This window comes from Rattus norvegicus, chromosome 13, assembly GCF_021556685.1.
Source record: "Rattus norvegicus strain SHRSP/BbbUtx chromosome 13, alternate assembly SHRSP_T2T, whole genome shotgun sequence".
In the NCBI taxonomy this organism is placed as follows: Eukaryota; Metazoa; Chordata; class Mammalia; order Rodentia; family Muridae; genus Rattus; species Rattus norvegicus.
Window position 1 is genome coordinate 53,266,258 of NC_141546.1, and position 13,650 is coordinate 53,279,907.

General features: G+C 39.1%; 1 protein-coding gene across 8 annotated transcripts in view; it reads left to right on the plus strand.

Moving 5' to 3' along the window:
- Positions 1–13,650, plus strand: part of Dennd1b (DENN domain containing 1B) — a 231,516-nt gene that overhangs the window by 153,334 nt on the left and 64,532 nt on the right. For all 8 annotated transcript variants that reach the window (XR_015635101.1, XM_087580156.1, XM_087580157.1 and 5 more), the window contains 1 exon segment: positions 4,966–5,091. Coding sequence is in view for 7 of the 8 variants with exons in the window: in XM_087580156.1 (XP_087436282.1) it covers positions 4,966–5,091 (126 nt within the window). In the remaining variant the exon portion in view is untranslated.

The following is a 13,650-nucleotide window of genomic DNA, read 5'->3' on the forward strand; positions in this document are numbered from 1 at the left end:
CATTATAATTATAGTATCCAAATAAAAAGGCGATCACTTACAAAATGTTAAAAATTTATTTACTGTTCAATAATTAAACGGAGTGTTGTTCTGAGCTGTGAGGCAACTTCCGTCTTTAAGACACAGAATTCCCTCCAGGGTTAAGGTATCTGCTCCAGGATTTGTTTTCTACTGTGCTTCAGAAGAAATGAGAGAAGCAGGTAAGGTATGCCCACCCCAGCTCATACTCCATTGTGGCAAAGGCAATAGCTAGGTCATTCGTGCTTCCTTCAAATTTCCATTAGAGAAGACAGGGAGAACGGATGGTTGTGCACTGGCAGCTTTCACCTCAGCAACCAGGAGACTGAAGCGAAGTCATCTCGGCAGAGTTTAGACGCCATCTTTATCAGCACGAAAACTTACATGAGCACAACTCTCAGCACAGCTGAGCTCATTGTGTCTTTTCCATTCCAGTGGCCTACATCATGAGTCAATGTATTACTCTTAAAAATGATTGTCATGTGTGTGTGCTTATTTCTGAATGTATAAATACAGCCTATTTGGCCTATATAGTGTTACTTGTATGTGTATGCTTCCCGGGATGACCGTTTGGTATTGAGTAATTAATTATGCCTTTCTACTCTTAGAATTTCTTAGTAACCTGGCATTGTTTATCTAGGGTTAGGACCTGGGGATTTCCTCTGACTGTGTTTTCATGTCTATTGGTGTTACCCTTATTCTGCTCGTGTTTAGGCACCCATGTTGGTGAGACTTTATGGCTATCCCTTCTAACATTTGTAGGAGTCACAGCTTCAGCGAACCCATCTTAGGGACCTCTGCTCCTTCTCAGCCCCAGGTACCGGTGCTGTCTTATAGATATGTCATTCGGGACTGGGCTCCACAACACTGCATTTTGATCAGTTGTGCTTTTCTGTAATGGTCTGCATTGGTTGCAAAGTTTCCTTGTTGACAGGTGAAAATAACATTTATTAAAAAAACTTAGAGTTTAGGTATTTAGCTGTAGAATATAGTTAGGTATTTAGCAGTTTGAACGACTTAACTGTCTCTAGGTAATTAGCCAAGGTATGCATGGCAGTTATGGTTCCTCGAGGTTATGCCATGCTGATCACTGTTGTGGCTGAACATTTTCATCCTTGTTCTTTACCAGGATTCTGAAAATCAAATTAGAATATCTAGGTAAAGGAGTCACTTTCCTTCATCAGAATGATCTACAGAAGTGAAGAGAAACCCCCGCTGATTCTCTGACAACACCCTGCAGACGTGCCTGGCGTACAGACTTACTGACTCCCTTGCACGACTCTGATGAACACATGGTCCCACACTCTATTTGTACCCTTTGCCCTGTTTACTTGGGGACTTTTGTCTTCACAGTCACTTCGTTGCTAAGAGGGACAACGTGGACAGTTGGTGTCAATATTATTGATTTTGCTGTAAACTCCTACTGCTAAAATCCTGCTTCTAATGCTAGGAATGGTAGCTTCGATGCCCAAAGTCTCCGTATATAAAGGGCATCAATCTTTCAAGATGAGAAATAAAATAGTTATTTCTAAAGGTTTTTTTATTCAATATTTTTGACCTATGAATATCTAACTAGACTGAAAATACATTTATAGGCAGAAAAGTGTCTAAAATAAAGAGTAATAAGAATTGTAACGCAATCTTTAGCAAGTGAAAGTTCAGTATAGCCAATTTCCTAAGGGAAAAATGACTCATGCATTTTTTAGTGTGTAACAGGATTTGTGGTAGTCTCATAACCAAAGTTCTAAATATTTTTCTGAATTCTGAGTTATATGTTAAGTTTTCCAAGTACATAGGAAGATGTACATTTATTTCACACCTAAAGGTAGAAGCTTGGAACTAAAATAGAAAAGCTGTTTCCCAGAGCAGATATTACCCAGGGTTCAGAAGAGACACCATCAGATTATAGATTATAAACTGCTAAAAGTTAATTAGCACCAAAGGGCAATGGTAACCAGTGTTGACTTACTGCAGTGATCTAAAGGCCAATGAAAACAAGGCTCAGTACAGTCAGTTTGTATTAGATTAATTCACTTATGTCTGAAATGGGTTTTTAAAAACAATTTCATCTTGATAGACTATTGAGCATCTGTATCCACACACAGAAATCTGGAATTCACCTGTCCCTCTGCCCCTTGGAACTGCTCAGATCTAGTGACAGTTATGGCAATATAGAACAGTCAAAGAAAAAAATCCTAGAGATGTACTTGAAATAATGTAGAAATAAAGAAAAATTAGCATATTTCTTGTTGGGAAATTTTAACCCTTACATACTTATATGAGATTAGATAGGATGGTTATTTACCATAGCACAAGCCAAGAGAAAGAGGATGAGAGCCATACAACACCTCACAAGTTCTGATTTATAAATTCAAAGAATAGGTGAAATTGATTTAATGGTGTATTTTATTTAACTCCATGCTCAAAGTGGTGTTTCAAAACATAGTGAACATAAAATGTATTGTGAGAACATGTTGTGTGCAGAATATTCTAGATGTGAGGTCTCCTTTATATTTGGGGAAGATATGGACTTGGACAGGGACATCTCTTGCCCAGGCAGCTGATGGCCACCATCAGCAGTCACCTTTCCTTCCCTGTGTACTGGATGTCTGCCAAGAGAGCCTAAGCACACAATGTTCAGTGGGGACTGACTGTACAAGTGAAGGCAGTGTCCTCGTCTGGTGGGTTCGGAAGGGCTTGGCATTGTGACAGAATCTCCTGGATAGTTTGGGTAACCTTCGTAGTCAAGAGCCTGGTGAAAGAAAGGCTGGAATGTATGACGCTGCACTTTTTCTCGAGTGCACACTGACTCCTGTCAGTACTGATTCCTGGCTTTATGAAGAACTGAAATGTCCATTTTACTGAGAATTATAAATCAAGGAACTTTGTTTTTTAAAGATACAAGTGATGGCTTTTGTAAATAGGTGGAGTTTTCTTTTTTCTTTCTTTTTTTTTTGTAGAAAAGATATTAAAAACCAACTATTCATTTAGCTTTCATAATGTTCTTAATTGCTGGAAATATCTTCCTTGTATCATAATCTTTATGAGAAGAACAATTATTAAATATATATTTTTATGATTGTTTCTATGTTTTTTAAATATAGAAAAATAACATTTCAAAGCAGACTAAAGGACATTAAGTCTGAAATGTGTTTGAACCGCATTGTTGTTTGAATAGATGGATTACCTAAAGTGAGGTGAGATTTTTAAAATAAAAGCTTTCTCTGCAATGAATCAGGTCTAGTACTTTGTGACTATATGAATTAGGCTCTAAACTTTCATCTGAATCTGTGGAGTTAGGGTATAAATTGAAAAGATCACAGCTGTGGGGAGAAGACCTATACCACAAAGGCCTTTCTGCATAGATTATGAATACCATAACTCGATAATTTTTCAAAACTATAGTTATAATTGGACCCAATGGGGGTCTGTTTCTTTGATGAGATCACAGTAACTGTGACTTTACACTGGAAAATGTCACTACTGTGAAGGTTTATCACCTGTAGAGCTGGTCTTTCCTCTGGTGCTGTGTTCATTTCTCATTAGCATTATTCAAAGTTTAGTTGTTAATTAGGTCCATACTTCAATTACAGTCAGCATCTACAAGAGTAGTCAGGACTACTTGAACAAAGAAATAAAAACATTCCCCTTTGCATGTAGGTAAAGGATAAATGATATTTTTGTATTACCCGGGAGTCTATACAGATAGTATGCTGTTGAGGGAGCAGTACATTTCAAATCTAACTGAATTTACTTTTATTTATATAAGAAAATAGACTTGTAATGCAGTTTCACATTTTCTTTATTTTTTATTAATTATTTTATTTATTTACATCCCAAATGCTTCCTCCCTTCTCAGTCCCCCTCACAGAGTTCTTTCCCCCATTTCCCCTCCCCATGACCTCTGACAGGTTATTCCCCCACATTTTTCTATTCAAAACATCGATAGGGAATGTATATGGAATTTGGTGCTTTCTATTGACAGTAGTTAGTAAAATGAATAAAAGAGTTAACATTCTGAGTGTACGCTCACCGAAAATCAGCCCAGGAGCGTGGCTGCCTTCTTAAGTGCATAGCACTTGAAATGAGAAGATAGAATTGGCAGAAGGTACTGTAATAATTCAACAGTTTTTAAGCTTTGCATATCCCAGATAAAGTATCTCTGTTTTCAAAACATTGTATTTTGTTCTGATCACTGATTCATGTGGCAGTGATACAGAACTGCGGTCTAGCATGTGGTGGTGAGAAACAGTGGACACTAGATTTGTATCACAACTTTGCCCCCAGAGCAGTCACGATGTAAAAACCAAGTCGTTCTTATCATTTGCCCTAACTTTTTTTATTTCTAAATGAGAGCATGATTTTTTTTTAGGAAAATGTGATGAAATTTAAATGAGACAATATATAATACTTGCATTACATAATTTTCCACTCATGATATGGTCTCTATAACTTTATCTGTCCTCTCTTTTCTTCTGTTGATAGTAAAAGTGAAAATTACTTATGCAAATGATGCCTCCACACTGAAACTAAAATTGTAAATGATCTTGAAGGACTCATAACAAATAACAATGCACAACAGAAATGAACACTCCTGAACCAGCTTTATCTCCAAACAAGTAGACACACGTTATAATTGCTAAAAATCTGCAGAGAAGTGCCTCACAAGCAGTTTACTGTAAATAATTAAAGCTTATTTATGTCAAGAGGCCTTGGGAGAAAAAAGAGAGCATGAACCAATTTGCATTAGCACATTGCTATCCTCTCCCGCTCTTGTTTCAATTAACAGAGCAGCAGGTGCTCTGCACAGCTAAAAAGATAAGCTATCTGGGAGGGGGATGGATTTTGGCTGACCTGCAGACATTGCGCTTTGCCTGCTGATTGGGTTCGTACCTCGCTGTACCAATTTCTGAGGTGTTAATTTAACTGTTCCTCTCTGCCATGCAGGTCTCGGCCTTGAAAAATAAGCTGAAGAAGCAGTCCACAGCTACGGGAGATGGAGTGGCTCGGGCCTTTCTGAGGGCGCAGGCAGCTTTGTTTGGCTCCTACCGAGATGCTCTGAGATACAAGCCTGTAAGCAATCCTCTCATCAACTGTTCTGACTGCCCCCAGAATGAGGCAACAGAAAGGAAACGTCTTAATATCACAGCTGACGGAGTCGTCAGGGCTTTCCTTTAAACCAAAAACGTGTGCTTCAAAGATTATTTTTGCAGCACCCACCAACTCCTGCTTTATCTCTCTTCATTATCGCCAGCCCAGATTCCCATGATCCTCGGCCTGTCACCCACTTAGGGTCCTAGACGTGGAATATTTACTTTTGAGTGAATTGATAAATTATGTTCAAGTACTTAAAATCACTTACCTGATCTTCTTAAGTCACCACGAAGCTCAACAGAGAGTAGAACTTAATTATAGCGGAGTTAGGGCAGGAGAGAGCAGAAGGTAAGGAAATTAGCACTTTAAAATGTGGCGATAGTTGAGTGCTTACTGCCTTCCTGGTTCATAACCCTTTCTGAAATGGCCTTACCTATTCAGCATATCTTGTCACATCTTGCCTTTTATTTGAATTCCCTAAAAGTACTAAATTATATCCAAGAATTTAGCTGGTCTAGAATGGCACAAGTCAGGTGCATTTGTTTCTCTCTGAAGGCTGCTAGGCTGATTCTCTGACAATCTTAGATTAAAAACATATCTTCTAAATAATCATCCGTATTTAGATAAGTTTTCTTTGTTTTCTCTTTATGAGGAGTAACTTTTACTATTTTAAGGACTCCTGTTTATTAAGGAAAACAATTTCTTCTTTTATTAAAAATAAAACACATCATTATATACTGTATTAGTTACCTTTCTTTTTTTTTTTTTTTTTTTTTTTGGTTCTTTTTTTTCAGAGCTGGGGACCGAACCCAGGGCCTTGCGCTTCCTAGGCAAGCGCTCTACCACTGAGCTAAATCCCCAACCCCTAGTTACCTTTCTGTTGTTAAAACAAAACACTGAGTCAAAGGCAACTTATGAAAGAAATAATTTAATTTGGCTTATGATTTTAGAGTCCATGGTGGTCAAGCAAAGAAACAGCTTTGAGCCCACGTTCTGATCTACATTCGTGAGGCCAAGAGAGCAGTGGGGATTAGATGAGTCCTTTGCGGTCTCAAAGCCCTGACCCCAGTGACACATCTCCTCCAGCAGGACCACACCTCCTAATCCTTCCAAAACTGCAGCTAACTGTGGACCAAATATTCAAGTCTGTGGGCTTGGTGCCATTCTCACACACACTGCCACATGATGTACTGGCCTTAGAGGCTGTGGTCATATTGCAATACAGAGTGCATCTAGGTCAACTTCCAGAATCCCCGCAGTTTTTCAGACTCAACACAATTTAAAAGTCCGAAGTTTCTTCTGTGACCCAAGGGACTCTCCTCACTTTTCCCACCGTAAAATAAGAAATTCTATTACTTACTTCCAACATACAGTGGCACAAAATATACCTTACCGTTCCATAAGGAGGGAATGTGGGCATAGTGAGGAAATACGGGACCAATGCAAGACTGAAGCCCCCACTACAAACTCAGTCCTGTAGCTCCATGCCTGAGGTCAAAGGGCGTGGACGGCCCCACTCCTCTAGCTTTGCTTTCCACAACACACTTCCCTCTGTTCTGCCGACTCCACTTCTGCCATGTGGCTCTCCTGACTGATGCCCCATGGATCTGGAACCCAGATCTTGGCGTTTCCAACACAAACCAAGAATCTCAGCTTCATGCATTGGTCTCTCAAGGACTCCTGTGCAACATGCCTGGCCTCCGTGGCTCTTCTCAGCCATGGAGGAAGATTCTATAACCGCTTTACTCACGTACCTTTCAGAACTCGAAAGCCCAGAACCATGTGGTAGACATTTCCAAGCTTGACTACCAACTTGGGGTGAACCCCGGCGCCCTTTAGTCACATCAATAGCAGCTTTAATGTTGTCGATGTTTATTTTTAGGAGCAGCAAATCTGACCTTTTCTTTTCACGGGCTGGGAACTTATTTGGGTAGGCGGGGTCTTGCCCGGAGTTTACTACTTCCTTTATTCCCTTTCAGACCAGGCCTCTCTTCAGCCTTCCTAGTGTTCTCCGCACAAGCCTGTGCTCCAACGTTACATTTCCTGATGCTCTCTTTCTCTCTCTCTCTCTCTTTTTTTTTTTTTTTTGGTTCTTTTTTTTCGGAGCTGGGGACCGAACCCAGGGCCTTGAGCTTCCTAGGCAAGTGCTCTACCACTGAGCTAAATCCCCAACCCCGCTCTCTTTCTCTTAAGATGTCTATTTCCTATTTCTTTTGCTCCACCTGTTCTTTCTCATCGTAGACCTGCATAAGTGTGATTAGTAATAACTGTCGCTAAGGTAGGCTTTGATGTTTCAAAAGATTCATGCAATTCCTCATGTGCCACCACCCCAACCCCTCCGTTTTGTATTGTGGATCAAGATGAGTCAATAGTAGTCTGTCTTGAAATCACCTGTACCAAGGAAATGAGTTCATTACTTTTCAGTTTAGTCCAGGTAAATTATTAGAACAAGAGCAGAAGGCAGTCACATTCCTTTCCAACATAGCACAAGAAAAGTCTCTAGCCCAGTTGCTATTGTTCCCTTCTAAAACCTCTTGAGTTGAGCCTCCACAGTCCACATTGCTCTCAGTGGTACTTTATTCCTAGCTCCCACTAGGATATCCTGTTACAATATTTCCTCACTTCCCTAGTGCAAGTTTCATAGTCTACCACATTACTCCAAAAACAGCATTGTTAGGCCTACGATAGCAATAACTTCCTTCCTGGGCCCAACCTCTGTCCTAGTTTTCTATTGCTGTGACAAAAACACCAGGACCAAGGCAACGTCTAAAAGAAATCATTTCATTTTGCTTTAAACTTTCAGAGGGTTAGAGTCCATGATGGTGGAATGAAGGACTAGCTGAAAGTTCACATCTTGATCTACAACCACAAGAGTGGCTGGCAGACAGACAGAGAGACAGACAGGGAGAAGGAGAGAGAGAGAGGGACAGAGACAGAGAGAGAGACAGACAGAGAGACAGAGACAGAGAGACAGAGAGAGAGAGAGACAGAGACAGAGACAGACAGAGACAGAGAGAGAGAGAAGGAGAGAGAATAGAGGGAGAGAGAGAAAGAGGGAGGGAAACAGGGACATCTCAATCCTTCCCAAACAGTTCCACCAACTGGGGAAAGAAGTATTCAAATATATGAGCCTCTGGGGTCAGTCACATTCAAACCACCACACATGTTATCTTTGTATATTACTCAGTACACAATTCATTAACAGCGTTTGCTTGTTTATTTCAGAGCTTATTTGATCATTTATATATTTGACCTATATCTTTTATTATATTTTGTTAGGCATAAAATAAAGAACCAAATATAGAAGTTATAATCATTTCATGATCTTATCTCTTCAAAAATATATTTTGGTGGCCTCAGTCCAATAGAGCAACTGTGAAGGGAGAACCCTCTAACAAGCTTTGAGTATGGATTCTCTGACTAGGCATTGCTTTAAAAATTTTTGACTGAAGCCAGGTAGGGTGGTATTCTCATGTAATCCCAGCTCTAGGGAGGCTGAGGCAGGAGCATCATCACTAGTTTGAGGCGAGCCTGGTCTACTCACAGGTAAGAGATTGCCTTGAGACATAAAGAAGACTTTGGCCCTTTGGACAAAGCTGAACCTGACGAAAGGGAGACCTTTGAGGTTGGATTGACTGCGTCTTGCATTGTGAGATGCAGTGAACCTAACAGGGGTAGGTAGACTGTGAGAGTTTAAAGGGGAAGGATCACTCACAGCCCACCTGCTCTCTGACTTACGGTGGTGTGTCATGATGATCTAAGACGGAAAACTTGAGGAGGATCAAACTAAAGGAAATAGACCCTTTGGTGACAGATAGTTTCAGTTTTGGTCCTCCAAGGCACTAGTCGAGTTTATGTATTAATTTCTGGCCTAGTTTTCTCTGCCTCCACACTATTCTCTCTGCCCCTGCCCCTACCCTTGTTCCTCCCCACTCCCCTACTCTTCTCTTTCCTCTTCCCTCCCCTCCCTCTGTCTCTCTTTCATTAATTAATTTTTTTCATAAAATATATTCTGATTACCCTTTCTCTTCCCAGCCCCCTTCAGATTCTCCCCACCTACCCAATTCTTCACCCTTTTTGTCTTTAAAAAAAAAAGCCCCACAAAATCACAAAGTTCAAAAGCATAATATATAAGCAAAAGACCAATAGACCCCCTCCACAAAAAGCCTACCATAGTACTATGACATAGACAAATCTTTATCACTGAGTTATTCTATGTTAACTGCCTACTGTTGAGCATGGAGCCTTGGGTTAATATACCCAGGGGGCCTCCACTGGTGAAAATTAATTTTTCCTTTGCAAGTTGCCGTCAGTGGCAAATAGTTTTTGTTAGAGGTAGGAGCCCATGCTAACTCCTTTCTTTCAGTTCTGGGACCCCATCTAACTTGAATCTATGTGGGCCCTGTCTATGCTGACACAGTCTCAGGTTTCATTTGTGCATTTGGGCTGTTGTATCTTGAAGAAACCATGTTCTTGGAGTTTCCCTCTTGACTATGATGGCAGTGTTATTAGCAACCTCACATTCCTGCTGCCAGGAAACTACACTGTCACACCTCATTTGTCATGTTGATAACCTCTCTTCTGTTAAGTCATTTCAGTCAGGTATTATGTGACAGTGATATTTAAAATAAGGGGTTCAGGGGGAATATATTGGGTAAATAGGTGTTTTGGATTTTGTTAAGAGCACACAAATATCATTTCTCTGTGATTCCTTTCCTTTTTCTCAGTATTCTAAGCAGCTGGAAGGAATATATTATACTGGAAATATTTGTGATTTATCTATCACATTGTTGGTATTCTATATTATCATCTAAAGTAGAATTAAGTGGTGGGATGCAAGTAAGGAATACACTTCATTCTGCTTGAGATATTTTGTAAATGAAACTGAAACTTAACAAATATTAGTATAGCACTGCTCTATGAGGCCTTCTCTGAGATTTCTCAACAAGAATAAGATATTAAATATGTCTGATGGTGACGGAGGGTAGTGTTGCAGTTTCTTCTACCAGGAGATAATAAGCACATGATGCATTCTTATGACTTCCTATGAAACTAAGACAAACCTTGGCAAGCCACCAGTTGAGTTTGTGCATTTTGCTAGGGAAATGATCATAACGTTCCATAGGTTCCCAAAGGGGATAGGAGCCAAGATTTTAAGATTAATACAGGATTGGTTAATAGCAGTTGCAGTGGCTTTTCTATAGCAGTTTGTATTGTTCCCTTTTTCATAATATAGTTAACGAATAATATTTATTTTATTTTATATTATAACAACAAAGAGCACAGCATTAGAAGGTTATGCTAATTTTAAACTTTATTTATAGTATGTATATGAATGTTTTTGCTTGCATGTATGTATATGCAGCATGTGTATGTTTGGTAACTGCAGAGAGCAGAAGAGGCGCATCAGCCACTCTAGAACGATGTAGTTACAGGTAGTTGAGATCCACCATGTGTGTGCTGGAGATGGAGCAGATACTCTTTCTTAACTGCCGGACCATCTCTCCTATCTGCACAAAGTTCAGTTTTGATACTAATATCATTTTAGGTCAGAGCTGAGTGAGGGTGGAGATAGGTATGACTTTCATCCTTATTGAAAAAAGAAGAAATTACTCTAGTGAATAGCATCAAGGTTGACCAGGAGGCCCAAATCTGAAAGATGTTGTGGAGGTAGAAGTGGTATTTTGGTACTACTTAGAGGTAGATTTTTGAGGGAATTTCCAGCAGAGTAATTTATACATTCCTACACAAATTCTAAATTTGTATACAGCATTTTAAGATGTCTGAGAAGCAATTCTACCTTTTTTATGGTATCTAACTTATGCTTTGTAAATAGCATGCTTATTCAATTGAAAATTGATTATTCTTCCTCTTCCTTACAAAGAAAAACATAGAACCAAGTGTAGTTATGGTAAACAGACTTACACAAAATAAAAAATTTTTAGTTTTTTCGTTTAGCCAGCAACAAGTTAACTTTTTTTTAAAGAATGCAAATATATGACCTCAAACTCCTATGCTATATGACATGAAGAAAATTGATAGAAACATAAGAACCATTCAATCTGGGTTTGAATCTTTGATAGAGGAGTTTTATAACTTCATGCAAATTGAACTCTTGGTGCTTTTGTTTTCTAGTTGAAAGGAAATTCTATTTGCACAGGTCCTTCTCTTGCTATGACAAAATAAAGAACCGAAGCACCTTACAAAGGGAAGATTGAGTTTAGCACAGAGAGGTCTAGTGGACGTAGTGGTGGAATTCACAGCAAGTATGCATACATCAGAAGTTCCTTATATTTTTGTAAATAAGGAAAGAGCCAGGCTTGAATCAAAATGAACCCCACAAAGCCTGCTCTGACCCATTTCTGCTAGCTGGGTCTCAGATCCCAAACAGTTTTCAGTCTTCCAACTGAAGCTCCCTCAGTTGAAACTAGCTGTTCAAGCAGATGAGCGGATTGGGCTTTATAGTAAACTATTTCATGCTGCCTATAGCCCAGAGTTCACAGGTGTCTGATAGGGTTCTAAAGCACTTGATACAGCTCCAGAGTTTTTATGGTCTTATTAGTCCAAAGCCTGTTCAAGCCCAGATTACAAAGTCTTTATGCTGATGGCTATGGCCCACTGTAAAAGTAAAAACAAGATCTATATTTCCAGTATACAGCTAAACACAATGATTGTTCGCATTCTGAAACAGAAGAGCAATTGCAAGGAAATTCTGAGTCAAAGAAAGAAACAGCAGGGTGACCAATCTACTTGAAGCTCCATGTCTGACACTTGTAGGCTAGTGATGCTATTCTATTATCTTGGCTCCAACAAGGCTTGGGTAGCCCCATCCAATGTACCTATTACCTATAACACACATAATCTCTCTCTTACCACGTTCAGTCAGTGCTTATAGCTCTCCCTGGAAGATATACTGTTTTCTTGACATCTATACCCTAGACTCCATTGCATTTTAGCCTACAGTGGACCCAACTCTATAATAATTTCTTTACTTTTTTTCTGAGACCTTGGTGCAAGCCTCTATCCAATAATTTTTACATTCTGTATGTTTGTACAATCAGCACCATATGGTTGACACCCAGTTCTGCTACCTGTATAAGATATATTTGGGAACCTAGGAGACATAGATCCAGTGATCTTGTGAGTGCCTGAATGACTGAATCCAGCAAAACAATTCCCTAGGTGTCTCTGAGTAAGATTCTTAGGCAGTAGCAGTGTGTGTTCAGGCATTCAGGTTTTTTCTTTTTTCTCAGACTTTGCCCCCCCACCCCGCTTTTTTTTCTGGAGCTGAGGACTGGACCCAGGGCTTGCTAGGCAAGCGCTCTACCACCGAGCTAAATCCCCAACCCCAACTTTGCCCTTTTAAATGAAAGTTTAAAAAGGGAATTTGGATCCTTTAATAGGTGAAGTCTTGTCCTTTACGTCCCTATGCTATAGTCTCTGTTATCTGAAGTTCTCAAAGAATAAATTTTTAAATAGGCCTCCTATATAAGTGTTCCTGAACCTTCAGTTTCTTTCACTCATATTTTCATTGATTCTCTCACTCATTCAGTATTTACTCTACTTCCAGTGTGAGTAGTTGTGATGCTGGCTCTCATAACACAAGTACAGTAGACACATCTCTAACAGGATTATAGGAACATGAGTACAGTAGATACGTCTATAACAGGATTGTATTAATGTGAGTACAGTACATATCTCTATAACAGGATTGTATTAACATGAGTACAGTAGATAAGTCTATAACAGGATTGTATTAACATGAGTACAGTAGATAAGTCTATAACAGGATTGTATTAACATGAGTACAGTAGATAAGTCTATAACAGGATCGTATTAACGTGAGTACAGTAGATAAGTCTATAACAGGATCGTATTAACGTGAGTACAGTAGATATGTCTATAACAGGATTGTATTAATGTGAGTACAGTAGATATGTCTATAACAGGATTGTATTAACATGAGTACAGTAGGCAGGTCTCTAACAGGATTGTATTAACATGAGTACAGTAGCTAGGTCTATAACAGGATTGTATTAACATGAGTACAGTACATATCTCTATAACAGGATTGTATTAACATGAGTACAGTAGACATGTCTATAACAAGATTGTCTTTTTTTTTCTTTTTCTTTTGTTTGTTTTGTTGACCTTGCACCCTTAGATGGAATTTTTATGGGATGAGTAATTATGGTCTACTTGATTTACCCAGAGATTATTTGTGTAAAGTCATCCAGTTTGTATATGTAAGATTCAGAAATCTTCTATAGCTCTTTCTGTCAAAAGTCACTACAAGTGTATAATATCATTTTTGTGATAAGTCATTGCCTGGTGAATGTTAGTTTATGACAATACTTGATAGATTATTTCAGCCTTCCCTTATAGTTCATATTATCTCTCTTTACTAGCAATGCTGCCCAAGAGGTTTTTATGTTGAAGGAAATCTCTTGAACACATGTTGTAATTGCTACTAGTCATGAGGATGAGTACTTCAAATGAGGCTACCATGAACAAATCATAGGAACCAAATCTTTGATT